General features: G+C 48.4%; 1 protein-coding gene across 1 annotated transcript in view; it reads left to right on the top strand.

Moving 5' to 3' along the window:
* Window positions 1–22068: 22068 nt before the first annotated feature.
* The window catches only part of KDM5B (lysine demethylase 5B), a 180275-nt gene continuing 178108 nt past the window's right edge, over window positions 22069–24235 (top strand). Inside the window, exon 1 of the mRNA XM_077481154.1 lies at window positions 22069–22364. Coding sequence (XP_077337280.1) covers window positions 22230–22364 — 135 coding nt within the window. The 5' untranslated portion in view covers window positions 22069–22229. The remainder of the gene's footprint in view (window positions 22365–24235) is intronic.

The following is a 24235-nucleotide window of genomic DNA, read 5'->3' on the forward strand; positions in this document are numbered from 1 at the left end:
CTGAAAATTCGGGAGGGGAACTGACCCAAACTCCAATCTGTAGCCGTTCCTTATTACATCTAGTTTGAAGGGACTTTCGGTTGAAGCATCCCATTGTGGAAGGAACTTCCCCAGCCTTCCTCCCACCGGGACACAGGAGTCACTGGGTTTTAGGGGAGGGTTGAGGAGGATTGAATAAGATTCCTCCTCTGCCCCTTCCCTTGTGACCCAGCCAATGTTTTTTGGGGCGAACCTCCCTTTCCTGCGGGTTCTGCTGCCTAGAGCCTAGAGCTTCCCTTCAGCTTTCTTTTTCTTCTCTGGGAAAGCCTTCTTCCTATCCTTCGTGCGCTCTAACGCCTCTTGCAGGCCTGGCCCAAACAAGTGGTCCCCTGAAAAGGGTAATCCACACAGCTTCAATTTCGAAGCTGCGTCACCTGTCCAGGTTTTTAGCCAAACGGCCCTTCTGGCAGCGTTCACTAATGCGGCAGATCTAGCAGCCAATTTGACTGATTCTGCGGAGGCATCGGACAAAACCCCCACTGCCTTGAACAGTAGCGGAAAGGACTTCAAAAGCTGTTGCCTGGGAGTGCCCGCTGAAATATGAGATTGTAACTGTGTAAGCCAACACTCTAAGTTTCTGGCCACACAGGTAGCTGCTAGGGCTGGTTTAAGCCCAATGGAAGAGGCATCCCAGGCCCTCTTAAGCAGCAAGTCTTCCCTCTTATCTATGGGATCCCTGAGAGAACCCATATCATCAAAGGCCAAATTTGTCTTTTTAGAGACTTTAGCCAAGGGAGCATCAAGTTTGGGAACTTTGTTCCAGGGACGAACCGCATCCGTCTCAAAAGGGAACCTCCTTTTAAGGCTACCTGAAAAAAATGGCCTCTTTTCCGGTTGTTCCCACTCCAGCAGAATCGCCTCAATCAGCGATTTATTGATGGGGAATACCCTGTCTTTCAGAACACTCGACCCCTGATACACCATGTCGTGTTTTGAAAGCTGGACCTGTTCTTCCCTGATCTCCAAAGTGTCATATATTGCCTTAAGGAGGTCACCCACATCGTCCAAAGACAGCTTGTATCTGGATGATCTAATGGACTCTTCCTCCCCCTCCGACTCAGAAGTAGACTCTGTCCTAGAGGAGGCTAATGACCTTGGTACTCTCTCCTTATCCACCTCCTCCTCCTGACTTGGTTCAGACAAGGAGGGCATACTCACGGCCCTGGGTAAAGAGACAGAAGGACCCTGCATCCTATCCATCATGCTCCTGAATGACTGGAAAGTGGATGCTATTTCATCCTTCACGGATGTCAAAACTTTGTGGCAAGCTGCCACCGAGTCCTCTTTCACCAGGCTACTGACACAATCCGGGCAAAGCGGCTTCTCCCAACCGGTGCCTAACTTAGCCCCACACACGGCACATTTCCTTCTGGGCAAAGGTATCTGGGCTCTGTCCTGTTTGACCTAAAAACAAAGAAAAACAGGGTCCCATTAAAATACCACCCCTGACCACACCACTGTGCTTCTAGGGTCTGCCTAGGAAGTGCCCCCCTCACCAGCAGGTTCCCCACCCGGGAGGGTACTAAGGTCAGAGTGACCCCTCCACCCCCCAGTGTAAGTCCTGGTCTGCCCTCACCAAGCTTACCTGAGAGGTGCTGGAGCCTGTTGAACCAGAGTCCACCTGCACAACTGCGCCCTCCATGGTTCCAGTGTCTTACTCAGTCTCCCTGAGCCTTCACACCTCTCCAGACAGCCCTGTAGCCACACCACTGCGCCCAAAGGACTGGAACAGGTCCCGCGGCGCCCCCTGATGACGCGAATCCAGCGGAAGTGCGTCTCTCCCACTTCCGGACACCGAAACGCAAAAACTTTGCCCACTCACGCCATGCGTTCCTTGCGAACGCACTGCTTACAGTACCCGAACGCCAGCCAGTGGATCCGAACGCCTCTCGCCCGCCATCCGGCCGACCAGGTACGAGCGGTTCGTGCGATAGAGGGGGAGATTGCCGCCCATCGGGGTCCCGTTCTCTCCAAACATTTTAAATGGCAGCGGGGACTGATAGCTACCCTCTCCTCCCTCCGAACGGACCTTGGGGTGCTATGGGCCAGGTCCACCAGGTGCTCCCCCCAGGACAACCCCTGAGAAGAAGGAGCTCCCCTACTAGTTCCGACGTGCTCCTTCCCATCCGGCAGGAAACACAAAAACTGAGGAGGGCCTGGAGGACAACACCTTTTATTTGATTGGGTTGACGTGTTTCCTGTCCTGGAGGGAGGAGCCCTATATCTCAGAGGCTGTCCTGGAAGACGATATGAGAAAAAAAAAACTTCTGCCTTTAGAACCACTTTAATTTGGGAGGAAAAGGCAACTTAAAGAAGTCTGGAGGCAGTGCTGACTTTGACCTAAGAAATTACTGGTTATCTGTTTTGTTGATCCATTGACCTCAAGCAGATCTCCAGTTATGGTGGCCCCTCTTCCTATACCCCTTCCATTAATACATGTTTAAAAATATGTAGAATGTTTAAAGTGAAACTGAAGGCAAAAAGTTAAAAATTACAAAGAAGGAGGCGTTTTTTGCAGAAAGCGCAGCTCAGTATGCAGTCCAGCACTAGCAGTGTGGCGGAATGACTGCTCTCCTGCACATGCATGGGGGGGGGGAGTCTTCCCGTACCGGCCAAACAGAATGACTGAAGCCAGGGACAAGATGCCAGTGCTGGTGAGTGACCTTATGGGCATCAGACTGTTGGAACAGAGTTAAAGAGGAAGTAAACCCTGATGGGTTTTACTTCCTCTTTGTTTCCCTGCAAAGGTAAAGCATAATGGGCTACTATGCATCACATAGTAGCCCATTATGTGTCACTTCCCTGATACAGGAGCCTGCAATGTCACCGCTGTCCCCTCTTCCACGAAGCATCCATCTTCCTTTCCGTGTATTGTGGAAATACTGTAGCTGCAGACTTTTAATATTAGGACACTTACCTGTCCACAAATCCAGTGGTGCCCTCGCCCGAGTCGATTTTTCAATCGGCTCTTGGGTGCTGCCGCCACCATCTCGGCTAAGGGAAGATGCCTTGCAACTTCACTGCCAGTTCCCTAATGTGAATGGCCCAGCAATGGGAAAAGTTGGAAGAGGGCCGAGCTTCCAGCTGAGTTTGCTGCGGCAAACTCACCTGGAAGTGGGAGTGGGTACCTGTCAAAGCCAGGTTGTCAAAGCCAGGTACCCGCTACTCCCCCCTCCCCCCCAAAGGTGCCAAATGTGGCAGCTGAGGGGGGAGGAGGCAGACAAGCGGAGCTTTCCCTTTTGGATGGAGCTCCATTTTAATTATAATATCTTTGCCTTTAGTTCCATTTTAAAGAACAACTAAATACATCAATTTAACTGTTTTCCATTCAAGGTATGCCTTAAATGATAACTGTCAAAGTTGCTTGTGCTCTCAACCCAACTGTCAAGCCATCAAATACCTGGTGTCCTAAAAGAGAGGAATTTGTGTGGAATTTCAAAATGACAAAGATACATACTCATCTACGTGGTTGCAGCATCGGTTCGATGCCGCATTTGTCCCCCCCCCCCCCCGACTCTACAACAAAAATTGAGCAACCAAAGACTGCTGATCGCTCAATTGTCAGTTTTCAGTGAGTGTAGAGCAATGACTGTTAGTCACCATCTCTCTCTGCTCTGCCCTCCAGCGTTCTCTGGAGCACAGTGCTGGGGACTAGCAACCTTGCCAGTGTGGATGGACTACATCAGGTATGTCCAAAGTCCAGCCCGCGGTCCGGTTTTGAACGGCCCGTCTGGTTATTTAAACAAATATATCTTTTGTGGCCCCCGGCGATCTCCCTGCGCCGGGGCCACAAAAGATATATAGTCCGGCTGCCTCGGAGGGAGGAGGCGGGACGAGTGCCGTGCACACAGGAGGAGAATTTCCTGTTTAAACGGCAGCCTTTGTAATAGGAAGTCCCGTCTCTTCCATTGGACGACTGTTCTGTCCATCAAAGGAGGCGGGACTTTCTCTTAAAGAGGCCGTTGTGTAAACAGGAGATTCTCCTGTAGGATGTCTTTAGCGCTCGTCCTGCCCTCCATGGCTGCACTGATGGTAATGGTGGCTGCATTCCTGGCAATTGCAGTTGTGGAGCTGCATTCCTGGCAATGGTGAGTGAATTCATAGCAATGGTGGGTGCATTCCTGGCAATGGTGGCTGCATTCCTGGCAATGGTGGGTGAAATTCCTGGCAATGGTGGGTGAAATTCCTGGCAATAGTAGCTGCATTCCTGGCAATGGTGGGTGAAATTCCCGGCAATGGTGGGTGAAATTCCCGGAAATGGTGGCAGCATTCCTGGCAATGGTGGGTGCATTCCTGGCAATGGTGGCAGCATTCCCGGCAATGGTGGCAGCATTCCCGGCAATGGTGCGTGCATTCCTGGCAATGGTGAGTGCATTCCTGGCAATGGTGACAGCATTCCTGGCAATGGTGGCTGCATTCCTGGCAATGGTGGCAGCATTCCCGGCAATGGCGGCTGCATTCCCGGCAATGGTGGCTGCATTCCCGGCAATGGTGGCAGCATTCCTGGCAATGGTGGCAGCATTCCTGGCAATGGTGGCAGCATTCCCGGCAATGGTGGCAGCATTCCCGGCAATGGTGAGTGAATTCCTAGCAATGGTGCGTGCATTCCTGGCAATGGTGAGTGCATTCCTGGCAATGGTGGCAGCATTCCTGGCAATGGTGGGTGAATCCCTGGCAATGGTGGCTGCATTCCTGGCAATGGTGGGTGAATCCCTGGCAATGGTGGCAGCATTCCCGGCAATGGTGAGTGAATTCCTAGCAATGGTGGGTGTATTCCTGGCAATGGTGGGTGAATCCCTGGCAATGGTGGGTGTTTGTCAGTTTTCAGTGAGTGTAGAGCAATGACTGTTAGTCACCATCTCTCTCTGCTCTGCCCTCCAGCGTTCTCTGGAGCACAGTGCTGGGGACTAGCAACCTAGCAACCTTGCCAGTGTGGATGGACTACATCAGGTATGTCCAAAGTCCAGCCTGCGGTCCGGTTTTGAACGGCCCGTCTGGTTATTTAAACAAATATATCTTTTGTGGCCCCCGGCGATCTCCCTGTGCCGGGGCCACAAAAGATATATAGTCCGGCTGCCTCGGAGGGAGGAGGCGGGACGAGTGCCGTGCACACAGGAGGAGAATTTCCTGTTTAAACGGCAGCCTTTGTAATAGGAAGTCCCGTCTCTTCCATTGGACGACTGTTCTGTCCATCAAAGGAGGCGGGACTTTCTCTTAAAGAGGCCGTTGTGTAAACAGGAGATTCTCCTGTAGGATGTCTTTAGCGCTCGTCCTGCCCTCCATGGCTGCACTGATGGTAATGGTGGCTGCATTCCTGGCAATTGCAGTTGTGGAGCTGCATTCCTGGCAATGGTGAGTGAATTCATAGCAATGGTGGGTGCATTCCTGGCAATGGTGGCTGCATTTCTGGCAATGGTGGGTGAAATTCCTGGCAATGGTGGGTGAAATTCCTGGCAATAGTAGCTGCATTCCTGGCAATGGTGGGTGAAATTCCCGGCAATGGTGGGTGAAATTCCCGGAAACGGTGGCAGCATTCCTGGCAATGGTGGGTGCATTCCTGGCAATGGTGGCAGCATTCCCGGCAATGGTGGGTGCATTCCAGGCAATGGTGCGTGCATTCCTGGCAATGGTGAGTGCATTCCTGGCAATGGTGGCAGCATTCCTGGCAATGGTGGCTGCATTCCTGGCAATGGTGGCAGCATTCCCGGCAATGGTGGCTGCATTCCCGGCAATGGTGGCTGCATTCCCGGCAATGGTGGCAGCATTCCTGGCAATGGTGGCAGCATTCCTGGCAATGGTGGCAGCATTCCCGGCAATGGTGGCAGCATTCCCGGCAATGGTGAGTGAATTCCTAGCAATGGTGGGTGCATTCCTGGCAATGGTGAGTGCATTCCTGGCAATGGTGGCAGCATTCCTGGCAATGGTGGGTGAATCCCTGGCAATGGTGGCTGCATTCCTGGCAATGGTGGGTGAATCCCTGGCAATGGTGGCAGCATTCCCGGCAATGGTGAGTGAATTCCTAGCAATGGTGGGTGTATTCCTGGCAATGGTGGGTGAATCCCTGGCAATGGTGGGTGAATCCCTGGCAATTGTGGCTGCATTCCTGGCAATGGTGAGTTCCTGGCAATGGTGAGTGAGTTCCTGACAATGGTGGGCGCGTTACTGGCAATGGTGGGTGCATTCCTGGCAATGGTGGGGCTGCATGCCTGGCAATGGTGGGGCTGCATGCCTGGCAATGGTGGGCGCTGCATTCCTAGCAATGGTGGGCTCTGCAGATGGGCATTGACCCTTATTTTGCTTCACAATTCTTTATTTAAAATGTTAAGTTTTTTTTTTCCCTGAAGCTTCCCTCTTAAAGTGAAGGTGCGTGTTATACACCAATAAAAACGGTGTATCCAAATAATACACTTGAGTTCATCTCTTCACCACACACAGCCACAAAGGCAAGAGAATTCTTGTGGGGAAGTGTATTAGTGCTCGGACGAACACACTTAGACCGGATTTTAATGGTTCAAAGACTGTCAGGCAAAATGGTCGGCCCTCGCGCATGTTCCCTTCATTAAATCTGGCCCTCTTTGAAAAAAGTTTGGACATCCCTGGACTACATGGACCCCCATAATACAGCTTCAACAGTTGCCAGCGGCTATCATCTTGCAACAGCGTTATTTAATTGCAGGATTTTATTTAAAATCCCCTAGTTGCTTATTTTGTAATATTCCTCATTTAAAAGTTCAAGCTGTATGTCTGGGCTTTATCAAAAGCTTGTATCAGAAGGACCAGTTTATCTGATTATATCCCACTTGGTCAAAAATACTTGGAAGATCTAGGTTATACAAAACCTTCATACTTGCCATATAAAGATATATTTGCGTATTCTTGCCGCAATATCACCACTCTTTGTCCCTGATTATGATGCCACTCATCCGGTCTAGAATGTAAATCCTCCTATATAATTATCCCTGATGAAAGGACTTTGAACCTGGAACGTGTTGGGTACCGCTAGGACTTATCCCAGATGTTGGACACCAGAAAGTACTATCGGACATTGGAGCCAAACTACTCTGTATATGTATCATCATAGTTTCATTACAATATTTTATTATATGTGTTATCTGTCAGTGTTTTATCAATCATCATATGTAGATGATTTTTTAAGCATAGTCTTTTTTGTCTTTATGTAATAAACTACAACCCATTTTTGAACAAAACCTTTAGTGTCTTTGCCAATTTAAAGTCCCGAATTTTTTGGCGGGGTACAAACCCTTTTTTCACAGGGCTGAGGAGGGGGCAGGAGAGGCTGGCTCAGGCTCTCAGCAGAGCGCTGAGAGGCTGAGCCAGCTGCTGGTTCAGGCATCTGGGTGGATCCCAGTATTAAAGTCAGGATCCCTCCAGAGCCTGGACTCGTTGAGTAATATCAGCTGACAGTATGCTTTAGCCCACTGTCTGCTGAATCTGGATCACAGGAATACAGAATAAATTGCACTAGTGTGACCCACAGAAGTAGGGCTAAAAGAGCTTTGGCTATACTTCTCTTTTAACTTATCACATGAGCAGCACCATGGCAGCTACAGATTAAACCGGGGCTAACATGGCATCTTGGCTGTACAGGAAAGGAGTGTTTATTCTGCTTTAATTTAACACTACTCACTCACTCTAGGCTTTAGTATTGTCCTCTGTTTCTGTCATCCAAGACTTGTCCTCTTCTGGTTTAACTACTTCCCACCCGGCCAATGTATATATACGGCCGGGTGGGAGCGCTCTACTTCTGACTGGACGTTCCTGAACGTCCTTCAGAAGTAGGGGGATCGCGTGCCCGCGCAGCCCCGATGCGCTCGTGTCACCCTCACACGGTGCATCTCGGATCGGCAGGAGGGCTCTGTGATTGGCCCTCCTGATCACATGACGGCCGTGTCCAATCACGGCCATCATGTGATGCAAACAAACAGCCGGTTGCTAGGCAATCGGCTCGGCTCTCCTCTCCTCACGCGGAAGTCGTCGCTGAGGAGAGGAGAGCGGATCGCTGCAGCCAGCTGGTGTTCGTTGAGTATGAGTTGTTTTTTACAGCTTTTTACTCACTGATCACCAGTCTAGTGAAAACACACATCACCACACAGTATAAACACAATGTCCCCAAAACACACGTCTCCAAATAATAAAAACACATTTCCCCAATAATAAAAACACATGTCCTCCACATATGTCCCACTAAAATCACATGTTCCAATGATTATCTGCACACATATGTCCGTGATCACCTGCAAACATATGTATATGATCATTTGCGTACATATGTCCGTGATCACACAAATCAATTATTATACACTTAACCGAAAAATTTATTACCAAACATGTAGCAGAATACAATTTGTCTTAAATTTATGACAAAATTCGATTTTATTGGATTTCTTTTAAAATAGAAAGAAGAAAATATTGTTTTTTTCCCCAAATTTACACTATTTTTTTGCTTATATCGCAAAAAATAAAAAACGGAGTCGTGAATAAATACCACCGAAATAAAGTTTTATTCATGCAAACAAAATGATACAAATTTAATTTGGGTATAGCGTAGCATGACCGCGCAATTGTCATTGAAATTGTGAGAGCTCTGAAATCTGAAAATTGGGCTGGGAAGGAAGGGGGCGAAAGTGCCCTGTATTGTAGTGGTTGTAAATCCACTTTGAAAAAAAAAAAAAACTAACACCTGCAAGATAAAGGCATAATGAGCTAGTATGCATAGCTTACTAGCTTATTATGTAATACTCACCTGATATCAAAGCCCTCACTGCATTGCCCGTACACAGCACCGGCTGGCGACATTACTCCTTTGAGTTACTTCCGGGTATCGCGGCTCCGGCGCTGCGATTGGCTGGAGCATACGTGCCGTTGCTTCAGTGCGCATGTGCTGATGAAATCGGCACATGCAGGGGACAGGGGATATCTCCTAAACCGTGCAGGTTTAGAGATATCCGGGGTAGCGACTGGTAAGCCTTATTATCATTCAGCCACTTCCTGTCACCACAGGCTGTCAATGACAGAAATCATTTGAATACATCATCACAGCCTGGGCACACAATGGAACGCTGCATAGATCAGAACTCACATGTTATAATGTGAGTGTCAATCCATATACATTCGGCCCATGTGTACAGCCTGTCTGACAGAAGCCGGCCGAACGTCTGGCTTCTGTCAAACAGGCATGCTGGAAAAACAGCTGGCGATCAGCTCTCTGATCAGAACACAATAGCTCAGTGGGGAGATAGCTGTCCTAACATTGTGCTTAACTGTCACAGTTGCTAGTATGCTTATGTCAGCTTTCAACCAAACTCTCACACTATCAAAAGGCTGGTATCATAACTGATCACATGAAACTGAGCAGATGAAACAGAGACTAGGATGGCAGACTTCTGGGCCGTAAAGAATAGGAAGGTTTAAAGTGTTAGTAAAGTGGATTTGTTTGTTGTACCTACAGGTAAGCCTAGAATAAGGCTTAACCGTAGGTACTGTAAATATCCCCTAAGGGCCGGTTCACACAGGGGGCGATGCGAGGCGACACCGACTTGCCTCGCCACGACCTGCCACGACCTCAGCGGCGACTTGCAAATGACTTCTGTATAGAAGTCAATGCAAGTCGCCCCGAGGTCGCCCAAAAGTAGTACAGGAACCTTTTTTCTGAGTCGGAGCGACTCGAGTCGCTCCTCTCAGAACGGTTCCATTGTACAGAACGGGGGCGACTTGTCAGATCGCGGCGAGGCAAGTCGTGTCGCCTCGCATCGCCCCCAGTGTGAACCGGCCCTAAAGGTGCACAGTTTAGGTGATATTTACTTGTGTAGCAGCTGGTGATGTCACAGGCCCATATGCTCTGAAGGAACGGCATAGCCGACATTTTCCATTCCTTCAGAGCTCTGTGTCATAAATCATGACTCCCTTGTGCATGCGCGGGAGTGACATCATCACGGCTTGGCTTGGACTGGAGCCGCGACCCAGGAAGGAAGACCAGGTGAAGACGGAAGCCCTGTCAGCGATCACAGAGCGTAGCCAGAGGGCTTTGTTATAAGGCAAGTTTCACATAATGTGCTATTTAAAATATGGTGGAAGGGTGTATTTAAAATGTTCCACTTTGCTACCACTTTAACTTTAATAAACATTATATATGATCACCCAATATGGTTGGTAACTAGGCAAGTGTATAATGGGTTAATAATGGTTAAACTCAATTTATATACAAAGCGATTAGGCATTAAAATTACATTTGGCATCCAGATGAGAATAAACAGTAGCAAGGCCACCCTTAAGTGCAGCAGTAAACTTTAGTATATATTATTTTACTGAGTACTGGAAATATATTGCCAGAGCACATTTATAGCAGCAATGCTGGTCCTCCCATAATTATTATGGAAGGGGCAGTCATTTGAGTTGTTTTTTTGCCGGCTATCGTTGGGGACCTTTAAGAATGCTGGTGCACCTACCAACAGTCCCAGTTAGCCTGCATGTAGTAAAGGTACAGTATAATCTTGGCACATGTGCAAGGAAGCTCTGGTTCAGATGCAGTAAAGGTTCGGTATAGGTGCAGTCTAGGTTTGGAATAATTGCAGTATATCTCGGTAGCAGTATCAGCAATTCTTACTACTTCCAAAGATGCTGCCGTGACCTCTTGCTGCAAAAGAGGGGACCCTTGGTCTCTCCCCAAAGGCCTCCAGAAATCAGTAGTGGGAAGCAGAGGATGAGTGGATGCTCCAGTCTCCTGGCAGCAGGGCAAGTGCTGTGATGGGAGCAGTGCTGAGCTGCCCCCAGTTGTCCTCACTCCCAGTCTCAGGCTTAAATCTCTGTCAGTATGGTCTTACGCTAGCAAGTGAATATTCAAACAGAGGTATGCTCTCTCTAACTCCCTCAGTGCTAAGAGGAAGAACTTTCCCAAGCAATTTAATAAAAATCATCTCTCACACCTCCTACTCCACAGTACACATTGAGATCTCTAGTAAAGTTATTCAATTGGCACCATTATATGGCTCCCATCTCAAACTACAACACCCAGGATTCTCGACACTCTGCTTAGAAGTCTATGGGCTTGCTCGGCTTTAACACTCTCCCTGCTGTCTGGAGGAGAATGGAGCAGCATAATACCGGTCAGGGCCGTCTTTAAGGCAGGGCAAAAGGGGCAGCTGCCCTGAGCCCTGTCATTGTTGTGGGGCTCAAAACAGCTGCCTCATACTTGCCAATTATCCAGGTTTATATTCCCTTGTCCCTTGAAGTTTTAGTCCCTTGCTGTGTCCCAATATCTCAGTGTGAAGTGCTGGTCCTAATGCTGCCCAGCTCTGAGCTGTTGATGTGTACAGATGACTCACCTGCATATTTTTTGGGGCAATTCTTACACATTGACACTGGTCTTAAAAGCTTACATCATAGCTTTTAGGAATCCAGATCAGCTGTTAGTTACTTGCACTGTGGTCAACAAGTAAAGAGCTGCCTCCTTGAATTCCTACTCAAGCTGTGTTATCTAAATCATGGGTCTCAAACTGGCGGTCTCCAGTTGTGTGCCTCTAGAATAGACATCTATACACTCTTGCATATTACAGGGTAAAGCCTGTCTTATATTCCATGGTGAACTTTAGCCAAAGTGCATTCAGCGTGTATAAATAAATAATCCACCCATAGAGTTATTTGAGTTATATCCAGGGCTTGAGTTCTGGGAAGGACATTCCTGTAAAAATTTTTTCGACAGCAGAAACGCTGTTCCTGTTAGCAGCGGTGTCCTGCAGGACTGCAAGCTGTGGCAACAGCGTGGGTTTGTGGAAAGGGTAGGGCGTCTGTGCCAAACAGGGTCAGCCCACCGTGGATGCCGCACATTGGGGGGGGGGTTGTCATCCTGACGCACCTGTCCTCCCCTCCCTCGGTCCTCCTCCTCCAGCGGCCGCTGTATCAAGATCCCGCCTCCTAGAGTTCAGTGATATTATAGGAGGAGGGACCATGTTACAGCGGCCGCTGGAGGGGAGGACGGGAGCACCGGGAAGACACCCCCCAATGTGTGGCACCCGGGGCGGACTGACCTCTATTGGCAATGGTAAGGCTCCATTGCTGGCCCGCCCTGCAAACACACACAAATCTGCCTGCCACGTGATCGGTCATTTCTCCCGCATGGGCAGAGAGGCAGGCAAAATCTGACAATTGCATTCTCCCTAATGCCTCAGATGATCTGCGCATGCGCAGTATTGATGTCACACCAGCTGTTCAACATATCAGCTGGAGTGACGTTGCGTACTGCACATGTACAGATCGTAAGAGGCATTATTCAAGATGGAGATGCACTATTCAATATAACACCGGCTGCCTATTTTTTTTTTGACAGCTCTGACCAGAGAACGGCTCTACACTTTTTACATGAATTGTGTAAATGCAGATTTAAGATCTGGGGGGGGGGGGGGGGTTGAGATTGCAATTTTTTTTAACAATTAATCGTGCAGCTCTAACAGCCACAGCTCTTAATGTGATAGGTGTGGGTGAGTTGCTCTGAATACACGCCTTTTGGGTCACTCCCCCTCAGTGACACACCTGTCAAATCAGTACCTGTGGCTGTGTTTATACAACTGCTGTGTCCCCATAGCATATCAAAGCCTGCCTACACACAGCTTCACCCACACAAAAACAAATGAACACTGATTTACATTGTACAGGCCACAGCGCCCATGTCAATGAGCCCAAAGATCTTATTCAGACAAAGAGCTTTATTTATTAACTCAATACAGTTTTATCTTTTAGATTTAGCAGGAATTGTATAAATTATGCTGCGTTTGTATCCATATTTTTAACGAAAAATAATGTTTTGATAATTTATGTAGAGGCCATAACCCGTTGCCTTGACTTAATGGGCTTACCAGTTACCTTCTCGTGGCCTGCTTTTCCACGTCTAGGGGTTCCCAGGGTTGATGCCCAATGACTTGAACACTGACACAGATGAAGTCCTCTTTATTTAGTAAGAACTCTCAATTAACACAGCCTCTTAGGGAACAGAGGGCACAGGTGAAGAACTCAGGCACCTTGAACTGCATGTCTAGCAAAGTCTCTATTTCCCCCCAGAGAGTAGCCACTCGCAGCTGGGTACTTCAAGGCTGAACAGATCTCTAGCCAGAGATCATGGCAGTCAGCACGTTGACTCAAACTTGATCAATCAACTAAGGGTGAACAGGAACCTTTTTCCGCCATACCTGGAACGTTTCCCGTCTCCTCAATGGTACTGGAAAAGTGTGAATTCGCCAATGTCCTTCCCAACTCAGTAACCAGGTACTTCTCAGCATGTCACTTGCCGGCCCTCCTCTGAAGAGTCCTCCCCCAGGGGTAACCAAGAGCTGTGGTATCCCTCAAGACGAGAGCAAACCCGGACACTTTGAATCCTCCCTCAGTTACGGCGCCTCGGGCCAGCAGGTTCCGAGACTCGGGAACAGACTGATCCCTACCCCAGACCAGACAGGTCTATCAGGGGCCACTGACAGGAACATGTTGTGGGGTGTTGAACACCCCATGACTGGGACCCCTCATGGGGCTACCCCAGTCCTGGAACCAGAACAGACCATACGGGTCTCACGAACAACTCCGGAACCTTGAACATGTGACCCACACCCCCTTAAGTACCCCTTCCCAGACTCCTCAGCGGGCCCCGGCACCAGGGCCGGACTGGACTACCGGGATACCAGGAAATTTCCCGGTAGGCCTTCTGCACTCAGGGCCGCTTTTGGTCATCGGAGCTGCTTGCCTGGCTGTCAGTAATATAAAGAGCAGCGGCGGCGCTGGCAGCATCCAATGCCTTCACTTCTGATCCGGTGCCGCCCACTGAACTGCAGGCTGAACCTGTGGAGTGATGTGCCCGATGGGAGGAGCAGGAGAAATTCAGAACGTCGTGGTGCTGCTCTCCTTCCATCTGGCCCGTGCGGCGCCAGCACCGCCCACTGGTCTCAGTGTGTATGCAGTCGTAAGGGCATAGGAGAAGTGAGCGGCCGCCATGGAGCAAAGAATTAAGGTGCTGCCTGCAAGCTGTATAACCTCTCTCTTTCTCCAGCGCAGCCCCCTCCCTCTCTCTCCAGCGCAGCCCCCCCTCTCTCTCTCCAGCGCAGCCCCTCTCCCTTCTCTCTCCAGAGCAGCCCCTCTCCCTTCTCTCTCCAGAGCAGCCCCTCTCCCTTCTCTCTCCAGAGCAGCCCCTCTCCCTTCTCTCTCCAGAGCAGCCCCTCTCCCTTCTCTCTCCAGTGCGGCCCCTCTCCCTTCTCTCTCCAGTGCGGCCCCTCTCCCTTTCTCTCTCCAGTGCGGCCCCCCTCTCTCTCTCTCTCCAGTGCGGCCCCCCCTCTCTCTCTCTCCAGTGCGGCCCCCCCTCTCTCTCTCTCCAGTGCGGCCCCCCCTCTCTCTCTCTCTCTCCAGTGCGGCCCCCCTCCCTCTCCAGTGTGGCCCCCCTCCCTCTCTCTCTCCAGTGCGGCCCCCCTCCCTCTCTCCAGTGCGGCCCCGCTCCCTCTCTCCAGTGCGGCCCCGCTCCCTCTCTCCAGTGCGGCCCCGCTCCCTCTCTCTCTCTCCAGTGCGGCCCCTCTCTCTCTCTCTCTCTCTCCAGTGCGGCCCCCTCTCTCTCTCTCAAGTGCGGCCCCCTCTCTCTCTCTCCAGTGCGGCCCCCTCTCTCTCTCTCTCTCCAGTGCGGCCCCCTCTCTCTCTCTCTCTCCAGTGCGGCCCCCTCTCTCTCTCCAGTGCAGCCCCCCTCTCTCCAGTGCAGCCCCCCTCTCTCCAGTGCAGCCCCCCTCTCTAGTGCAGCCCCCCTCTCTCTAGTGCAGCCCCTCCTCTCTCTAGTGCAGCCCCTCCTCTCTCTAGTGAAGCCCCTCCTCTCTCTCTCCAGCGCAGCCCCTCTCTCTCTCTCCCTCCCTCTCCAGTGCAGCCCCCCCTCTCTCTCTCCAGCGCAGCCCCTCCTCTCTCTCTCCAGCGCAGCCCCCCCTCTCTCTCTCCAGCGCAGCCCCCCCCCCTCTCTCTCCAGCGCAGCCCCCCCCCTCTCTCTCTCTCCAGCGCAGCCCCCCCTCTCTCCAGCACCATTGCAGCCCCTCTATATCTCTCTCTCATGGAGTCTTTAGAAAAAAGTTAACATATATTAAGCCAGCCTCACTGCGGAGAGGGAGAGGGAGAGGGAGAGGGAGAGGGAGAGAGAGAGAGAGAGAGAGAGAGAGAGAGATGCATGCTCTGCAGGCAAAAATAAATAGATAAATGCACATTTTTTTTTACCTGCAACATTTTTTAATTATTATAATAAATTAGTTCACTTTTGATTATGATTTATATCATATATATGAAATAAATCATAATAAAAAGTGAACTAATTTATTATAATAATTAAAAAATGTTGCAGGTAAAAAAAAAAAAGTGCATTTATCTATTTATTTTTGCCTGCAGAGCATGCATATCTCTCTCTCTCTGCAATTATGGGCACAGTCAGGCTGCGATTATGTGCACAGTGAGGCTGGCTTTGATGGGCACTGGTGAGACTGCATTGATCTCTTGTATCATATCATTGTCGGCAGTCTTTGAGGGAGTTTGGAGAGGAGTCAAGAGTGGGAGTGTCGCTAAGATGGGGGTCATGGGAGAAGTCAGACGTGTGTGGACTGTGGAGAGGCCTTTCATGAACAAGAAAATAATGACGTTATGCTGTTGGGCTGGTATAATAATGCCATGGGGCTGGTATAAAAAAAATTCTGGGGCTGGTGTAAAAAAATTTCCAGGGCTGGTTTTTATTCCCAGTCCGGCCCTGCCAGGCACTCCCACTGATTGGCTCCGAGAAGGCCGATACCTAAACATCCAACCATACCTGGTTCTGGCCTGTCATGTGCACCTAACCGTTCACATGACCAGGCAGAACTTCCAAACACAGCCTGGTCAGACTGGTATTAAGGCCTACCTACACAATAAGGCCTCATGCACACAGACGTTTTTACAGACGCTTTTTTGAGCGTTTTTTGCAGCTTAAAAGGGCCTGTCCATGTTAGTCTATGGCTTCATGCCCACCTAGGCGTTTTTGAGCTGCAAATGGCATAGGCGTTTTTAAGCTGTAAAAAAAACCCAGGACCAGTGCGTTCCCTGGCGTGGAGCTAGAGCTGTAAAAAAGCGAATCGCGGGAAAACGCGCACAAACGCGCAACATATTTTCTTTGTTTTCTGAGTGCTATAGCCAAGAGATGTGTTTCTTTAAAAACGCTACTTAACGCTAAAAAACGCGCAAAAACGCGCAAAAACGCCAATGAAAAACGCTGTAAAAATCGCGTTTTTAACGCCGATTTTTCCAGGCGTCGGAGCTAGCTTTGCAGCCAGTTTTTTAAAACGTCCGTGTGCATGAGCACTAAAGGTTCTGAGGTTTATGTCATGCGCTACATTTATAACTGTGGGTTTGATCTCCTAATAGTTTTTGAAACTCTAAAGTCCCGTACACATGGGCTGAGTGTCGGAAGACAGCGGCCAGTTAAAAAAAAAAAAAAAAAAAAACACCAACATTCGGCCCATGTGTTCAGTATGTAGGAATGCTAGGGAGCCACTGGCAGAGAGTGCTGATTGGAGTGTTCTGGGGGGGGGGGGGGGGGGGGGGGGGGGGGGAAGACATTCCCTTGTCATAACACAACAGCTCAGTGGGGGAGATCGCTGGACTAATCTTGCATGGTTAGTCCAGTGACTCCGAAAAGAGCTGTCCATTTTTTACCCGGCTTAGGCGCAAACTGGTGCATGCAGAACACCGCATGTGAATCGCACTGCATTCCTGTGCACATCACATGCTATGTCTGTGCAGTACCTATGCAAATCACATGCGGTGTTCCACATGTACCAGTGTGCACCTAGGCTTAGAGTTTCCAAAACTATTAGGAGAGCAAACTCAGGGTTTATGTTAGAAAATATCAAAACATTATTTTTGTTAATACGGGATTAGTAGATGCACCGCACAGACGCATGTGTGTGATTTTAGGCATACATTTTGTATGGCTAAAATCCCATCTGCAACAAAATGGTGCAGGAACCTTTTTTTCTGCACCTGAATCACATTACATGGGTGTTCACACCCATGTAATGTGATTCTGGCAAATGCACTGTGTTTTGCAATCTGTTTTGGTGTTAATTTAACTGTGATAATTTAACATTGACACTGCAACAGATCGCATGGATGCTGTTTGATTGCTACGCAGAGTGATGCAGGGAAATGTTGCGCATCTTGTGTGTTTCCGGTAGGGTTGCCACATGTGCGGGATTCACCTGGAGAGTTCGGGTTTTGAATCGTGTCCGGGTTTCAGACCACCTGAAACCTGGACACATTATTCAGACCGGACTCTGTCTTCCCAGCAGGGTTGAGGCTGCAGTTGTCTAATCTGAGAGACTGAAGTCTCCCCCTCCCCCTTCTCTCTCTTACCTCTGAGTGAGTACATTTAGGTAAATCAGGGTTCTCAGAGCACCCCTTACATCAGAGTTCCCGTTTACACCAGAGGCCACAGTGCTCCCCCTTACATCAGAGTTCTCAGTGTTCCCCTTTAATCAGGGTTTCCAGAGTATCCCTTATGTTACAGTCCCCAGAGTTCTCCCTTACATCAAAGTCTGCAGAGTCCCGCCCCCTTACAGGGTAAGGGAACTCTGCATGTTCAGATGTAAAAGAGGAACTCTACGGATTCAGGTTTAACTACTTGCCGACCACCCACCGCAGATGCATTGCGGCAAGGTGGTACGGTGATTCGTGCACTAGCTTTCGTGTGTGCGCACTCTGATTGGCCAGCGGGGGAGCCAATCAGCGGGGGGTTCGGCAGAATTGATGGTCACCAGCCGCCCACAATTGTTTCCTGTAGTGACAGAATAAGGATCTGCAGAGGTAAACAAGGCAGATCTTCATTCTGTCAGAGGATGACACTGATATGTGTCTTTCTGCTAAGCAGGTAGAGGGATCTGTGTGTTTCCCCAGTCACACAGTCCCCCATCCAGTTAGAAAACACAAAACAGGGAACATATTTAACCCTTTTGATTGACTGGGGTGTTAACCCCCTTCCCTGTCAGTGTCATTAGTACAATGTCAGTGCATATTTTTAGCAGTGATCACTGTAATAATGTCACTGGTTACCCAAAAAAAAAAAAAAGTGTCAAAAATGTCAGGTGTCTGCTCTGTCTGCTGCAATGTCACAGTCCTGCTCAAAATCACTTATCGCCGCCATTACTAGTAAAAAAAAAAAAAAATGCCTTACCTCTATCCCCTTTTTTGTAGACACAATAACTTTTGTGCAAACCAATCAATGTTATTATTATTGGGATTTTTTTAACCAAGAATATGTAGAAAAATACATATTGGCATAAATTGATGAATACTTTTTTTATACATATATTTTTTTGGATATGTATTATAGCAGAAAGTAAAAAATATATATATATATATATTTTTTTTTTTTTTTTTTTCAAAAGTGACTTTTTTGGTTTATAGCGTAAAAATAAAAACCGCAGTGATCAAATATCACCAAAAGAAGGCTCTATTTGAGGGGAAAAAAAGGACATCAATTTTGTTTGGGTACAGCGTCCAGGGCGGTCTTTACTATTGATTGGACCCTGGGCAAAAAAAATTGTTAGGGCCCCCCTCCATGCAGTTTTGCTCTCTACCTGCTTTGAGACATACAACAAAAAACAGCTAGTTTCAAAATCAGTTTACTGAGTCTGATCAGACAGCGACTGCGATTGGTTGCCAGAGTTTACAGTGTATCATTACCACTCACTGATTAGTTTCTAGAGGTTACAGCACATAATTTCTGCTTGTTTATTGGTTGCTACAGATTACTGTACATCAATACTGCTCACTGATTGGTTGCTATAAGTTACTGCACATCATTACTGCTTACTGATTAGTTGATAGGGGTTACAGCACAACATCTCCTCACTCCCTGCACACCATGGACTGGGAAGCTGAGGGACCCATTAATAGACCGAAAACTCCTAGGGATCCTAGAACTCCTGGGATCAGTGCCAGTGCCGGGGGGAGGGGAGGGTGTGATCAATGGCAATGCTGATTTTTTTTATACTGACTACCAATATAAAGAGGAGTTTCAACACTGGCCACCAATGTAATAAGGATTTTGACCACTAATGTAATAGGAGTATTCACATTAACAACCAATGTAAGGGGGACATTCACACCGGCCACTAGTGTGAATTAAAGGATTCTACACAAAGCACCAATGTAATGAGAAGAAGATTTACACTGACTGTCAATGTAACTGAGACATTAAGGCCTGCGTTCACATTTGTGTGTGTTGGGAACGCATGCAAAAATCGCTTTCCTGACCCCACATAAACGTGCTGCCCTTTAGCAGATACACAGCAGTGCCATTAATTGTTAATGACGCCCTGACACATCTGCTGACATTTGCCTTGGCACCGTGTGATTTTGGAAAAGGGTTTGGGTGTTTCTTTCGCATTTGTAGCGCATAGAGCAGCCCATTGAAATTAATGGGCTGCCTTACATCTTTATCCACCCTCTGCACCCACCTTCCTTACCTCTACACATCCCCTCCTTGCTCACCTGTGAACCTCAAACTGTAATTCCTTCTCTGCCTACCTCTGCACATCCCACACTACCCCCCCCCCCCCCCCACACACAACACACTAATTTGCTTACCTTTGCAGAACAGGCTGATTTTAAGCTGAATGACCACATTAGTAGGCAGGACTTTCAAGTATGCCCCTTTATCTCCCCAGTGGACAGCATTCAGTATAGGTGATGGTGGATATGACCTCAGGGGGGGCACGATATACATATGAATGCCGTTGCTATTTACATATCAATGTTGGTATTTACATGTAAACACAGGGTCTGCAGGTGCGTCATCTGTACACAACAGTAGGGCAGAGCTGGGCAGCATTAGTAACAGAAATTCATACTGAGATATCGGGACACAGCATGGGACTAAAACTTCAAGGGAATTTAAACCAGGATAGTTGCCAAGTATGAGGTAGCTGCTTTGGCCCCCACAACAATGACAGGTCCCAGGGCAGCGGCCCCTTTTGCCCTGCTTTAACCACCTGCCGACCGGGCCATAATTGAAAGACAGCTAGAGCGTGGTCGTGTTTTTCTGGGAGGCCATCCATGGACGTCCTCCCAGAATCTTACTCTTGTGCGCCCCCTGGGGTGCACTCCCACAAACATCTGTGACCGCCGGGTCCGGAAGACCCGGCGCATCACGGATTGCGGTAAATGGCCGCAGGTAGCGGCCATTTACCACGTGATCATTCCGTCAAATGACGGAGCGATCACTTGTAAACAAATCGGCATCATGTCAAGATGCCAGTTCGTCCCTCCCCTCTCTGTACTGTGCCAGGGGAGAGGGGGAGAGATTGCAGCAGCGCTGTGGGCTGGATGTGTAGTGCCCACAGCGGTGCTCTGTGCCAATACTCTGCCCATACTGTGCAATACTCTTCCACACTGCAATACTGTGCAATAAATTTTAACAGAAACAAAGAATTTTTTTTTTTTTTTACCAAATTTTCTGTCTTTTTTGATTTATAGTGCAAAAAATAAAAAACCCAGCGGTGATTACATACCACCAAAAGAAAGCTCTATTTGTGTGAAAAAAAATGACAAAAATGTCATATAGGTACAGTGTTGCATGACTGAGTAATTGTCATTCAAAGTGTGAGCGCACCGAAAGCAGAAAATTGGTCTGGTTAGGAAGGTGGTTTAAGTGCCCAGTGGTTAAAGACAGCCCTGACATCGTCACACGATCTCGCAATTGGCAGTTAAAGTAACGCAGTGCTGTATCGAAAAAAATGGCCTGGTCATTAAGGGGGTAAATCTTTCCGGGGCTGAAGTGGTTAAAAGGGGAACTCTGATGTAAGAGGGGACTCTTGTGATTAAATAACATTTATAATCATATGAAGTTAATCACAATATATGTACTGCATAGTATATACTGTGAAAAATAAATAAAAAAAATTGCTATGCGCCGCTAAAGTGTTTGGGTTTGATTTGAAGAAATGTGGCCATCCTATTTTCTCACATTGCGTCAGTGTGAACTAGGGCTTAAGTCGAATGTACAATCAGATTGTATAGTGTATGGGCAGCTTCCGATGTTCCCCACACTTCACAGCTTTGAACCTGCACTCTCAGTGCCCAAGTGCAAACGGGTAACTACAGCCCTCGCTCCATCACTAGATAATCCAGACCATGAGATTGCTAGCTGCACTTTCCATGTCACATACCGACCCGTACAATCCACTATCACATAATAGAAGGAGGAGGACTCTCCTTGCTTCATGTGACACGCCTGCTCCCCTCCGTCTCCACTCAGCCCCAGGGTCACGTGACTGGGTTCCACGCTTATTGTAGACAATGAACTCCCAGATACAGCCCGTACTACACGCCCCTCTTCTCTTGCTGACGTCACCTCCCCCTTCCGCCAATCCGGGGACAGAATGAGGCTCTTTAAAAAAAGTAGTTCCGGCGATGGTGTGGCAGTCAGCTGTATACAAATCCTTCCGCCCATGTAAACATAAGGAGTAGATCCCACCGTTGGAAGGCAGTTGGTCTAGGATGGGATCTGTCATTGGAGGAGGGCCGGGCCAATCGCTGCTCAGAGGAAGGAGTTTTCCCCTCTTTGGTGAAATCGGCTGGTGGATGATTACTTAGAAATACATTCTAGAAATACTTTCAAATAAAATCGGCTGGTTTCTGAGTGTAGCACTTATCATTGTGATCACACGCCTACCATTCATATAAGTTTAGGCCATCATGGGACTATGGAAAGCAGAGTGAATAATGAGGTCACTAGCACAGCTTGTCCCTATGACCGTCCCAGGCAAGTCGTGTTCTCCTAGCATTGTGTGCCCTCCGATCCCTGACACAGAACCCCCATCCATGACACAGTCCTTCTCTCCGATCCCTGACACAGACCCACCCCCCCCCCCCCAATCCTTCTCTCCGATCCCTGACACAGATCCCCCCTCCTCCTCCCCTCCGGGTGGCTGACGTGCTCGGAGTACACACTGGGACTACTTGTTCTCAGCCACCCCTACTCGGCGGATGGACACCTCTGCCATCGTTGTGCTAAGTGCGGCCTCGCTCGTTCTCTGTCGGTTGGATTGTGTCGCTCCGCCTCCCTGACTGGCAGCTCACCCGGTGTGTAGAGCCGGCTCGGTGCGACTTCAACGGCCCCCCTCTTCCCCCCGGTACCCGGCGATATGGAGTTCGTCCCCCCGCCGGAGTGTCCGGTGTTCGAACCCAGCCGCGAGGAATTCTCCGACCCGTTCGCCTTTATTAATAAGATTCGGCCCATAGCGGAGCGCACCGGGATCTGTAAAGTCCGGCCACCGCCTGTAAGTATGAGGAGACATGGGGGTACGGGGGACGCCCACCCGTGTTCTAATGAATGGGGGGAGGTCTGGAGGTGCCCACCGGGAATGGTGGGAAGGTGAATTTATAGAAGTCAACTGCCCCCCTCCAGGACGGATCTGAGGCAGGTGACATTTTTGGGGTGCCACCCCCCCCCCCTTATCCAGTCACAGGATGGTGAGCTCCGTCTCAGCATGGCGGAGGCTGCACCTCCCGGAAGTCCCCCCCCCCCCAATATTGTCGTCCCATCTCTCCTTTCTTGGCGATCGCCTGTCACACTTGTATTTTTTTTTTTTTTTGGGGGGGTTGGAAGGAGACCGGGGGGCCTCCAGAAAGTCTTCAATATGGCGGCCGTGCCCCCAATCCTTTGTGTGTGCAGAGAAGGGGGGCACAGCACACATCATAACATGACACCATGGCCCCCCACGCTGCACGATCACAACCTGTGGACACAACAAAGACAAGGCAAAGTCTGCCATGGCTCGATGGATGGATGGGGCCAGAGTTGGTGGTGGTGGAAACATGGTGGCTGTGACACAATGCAGCACTGGATGGAGCTGCCTGCACCCCCCTCCATATCACATGTACACTCAGTGCCATTGGAACCCAAACTTTACTGATTGTATATGGATTGGGAGGGGGCAGGAAAAGAGGCTATTTCTACATAGGAGGGAATAGGGATCTGTCTGTGCCTGGGAGCCGGAGCTCATTATTCAGGTACTGACATACAAGCAGGATCTTGGGCTGTCATCAGTGTCTTCCTATTAGAAATAGACTATGTTCGTTTTTTATGATTGATAAAAAAAAAAAAAAAATCTCAAGTAGAAATCGCTTGATCTATAGACGAAAAAAAAATCCCCACACAGTGTTGTTAAGTCCTAGTGGGATCATAGGTGATTTAAAGCCTGTGAAATAACCCAGAGTATTGGCAGCGTGTGTACATGGAGCTGGCATTACTTAGGATCTCTTTAGCTTTTCTTTTGGCTAGCCCTACACCATTTCTCTGTTTCATCACGTTTTAATGTTCCAATTCTCTTAAAACAATACATTGGACGTTTTGAATTTTATTTTTATTTTTTTATATTTTCTTTTGCCAAGCTCATTATTCAAGCACAGACCAAAATCACACCCGGGTCAGCCATCTTTAAAACTCCTGCAAGCCTAGTAATCGGCTTGTGTCCTTTTATCTGTCAAGTGAATGTCATATTACAGGCTGCTTATGATTAGTGGCTACCATAATTGTTTTGTTTTTTCTTTTTTTTTCTTCTGTTTGGCTTGTGTCTGGGTTATTTTTATTTTTTTGCTTTTTTTTTATTTTTATTTTTTTTAACTCTCTCCATTTAGTTTTTTCTTTTTATGTCTACAGTTGACTTACAAGTTGAAAATCATTAAGTTTGTTTTTCACAAACTGTTACAAATATAAACAGATGGCAGTTGTAAAGCATCATAGACTTTATTTTGGTTCAGAATGTTGCATATTTAAACATACAAAGAAATAAACTTGTGTTTTTTGTTTAATTTTGTAGTGGTGTGTGTGTGTGTGTGATATATATTTTTATTGCACCAGTTGTATGTGTGTTTTTTTTTTTTTTCCTTCTCTTCTTTTGCTTCCAAGTGCATTAGGCTTTCCACGGGGATCCATTAGTGCTGTGTATAGTATAAGTTAATTGCCAAAATAATGGGGGGGAGGGGGGACAACTATTGTGTAGTAGGGAGGATTTATGGTTGACTTTTGTGTGTGAGGGGTTGAAATGCCTCCTCAGCATTGGATTAGAGTTGCTCCAGGTTGTTGTTGTAGCCAGCTTGGGCTGTGTTTTAGTCTCTTTAATCTTATCCTTCTCTTTTTTTTTTTTTT

This window comes from Lithobates pipiens, unplaced genomic scaffold (assembly GCF_037356315.1).
Source record: "Lithobates pipiens isolate NorthernLeopardFrog02 unplaced genomic scaffold, aLitPip1_a1.2 Scaffold_16, whole genome shotgun sequence".
NCBI lineage: Eukaryota > Metazoa > Chordata > Amphibia > Anura > Ranidae > Lithobates > Lithobates pipiens.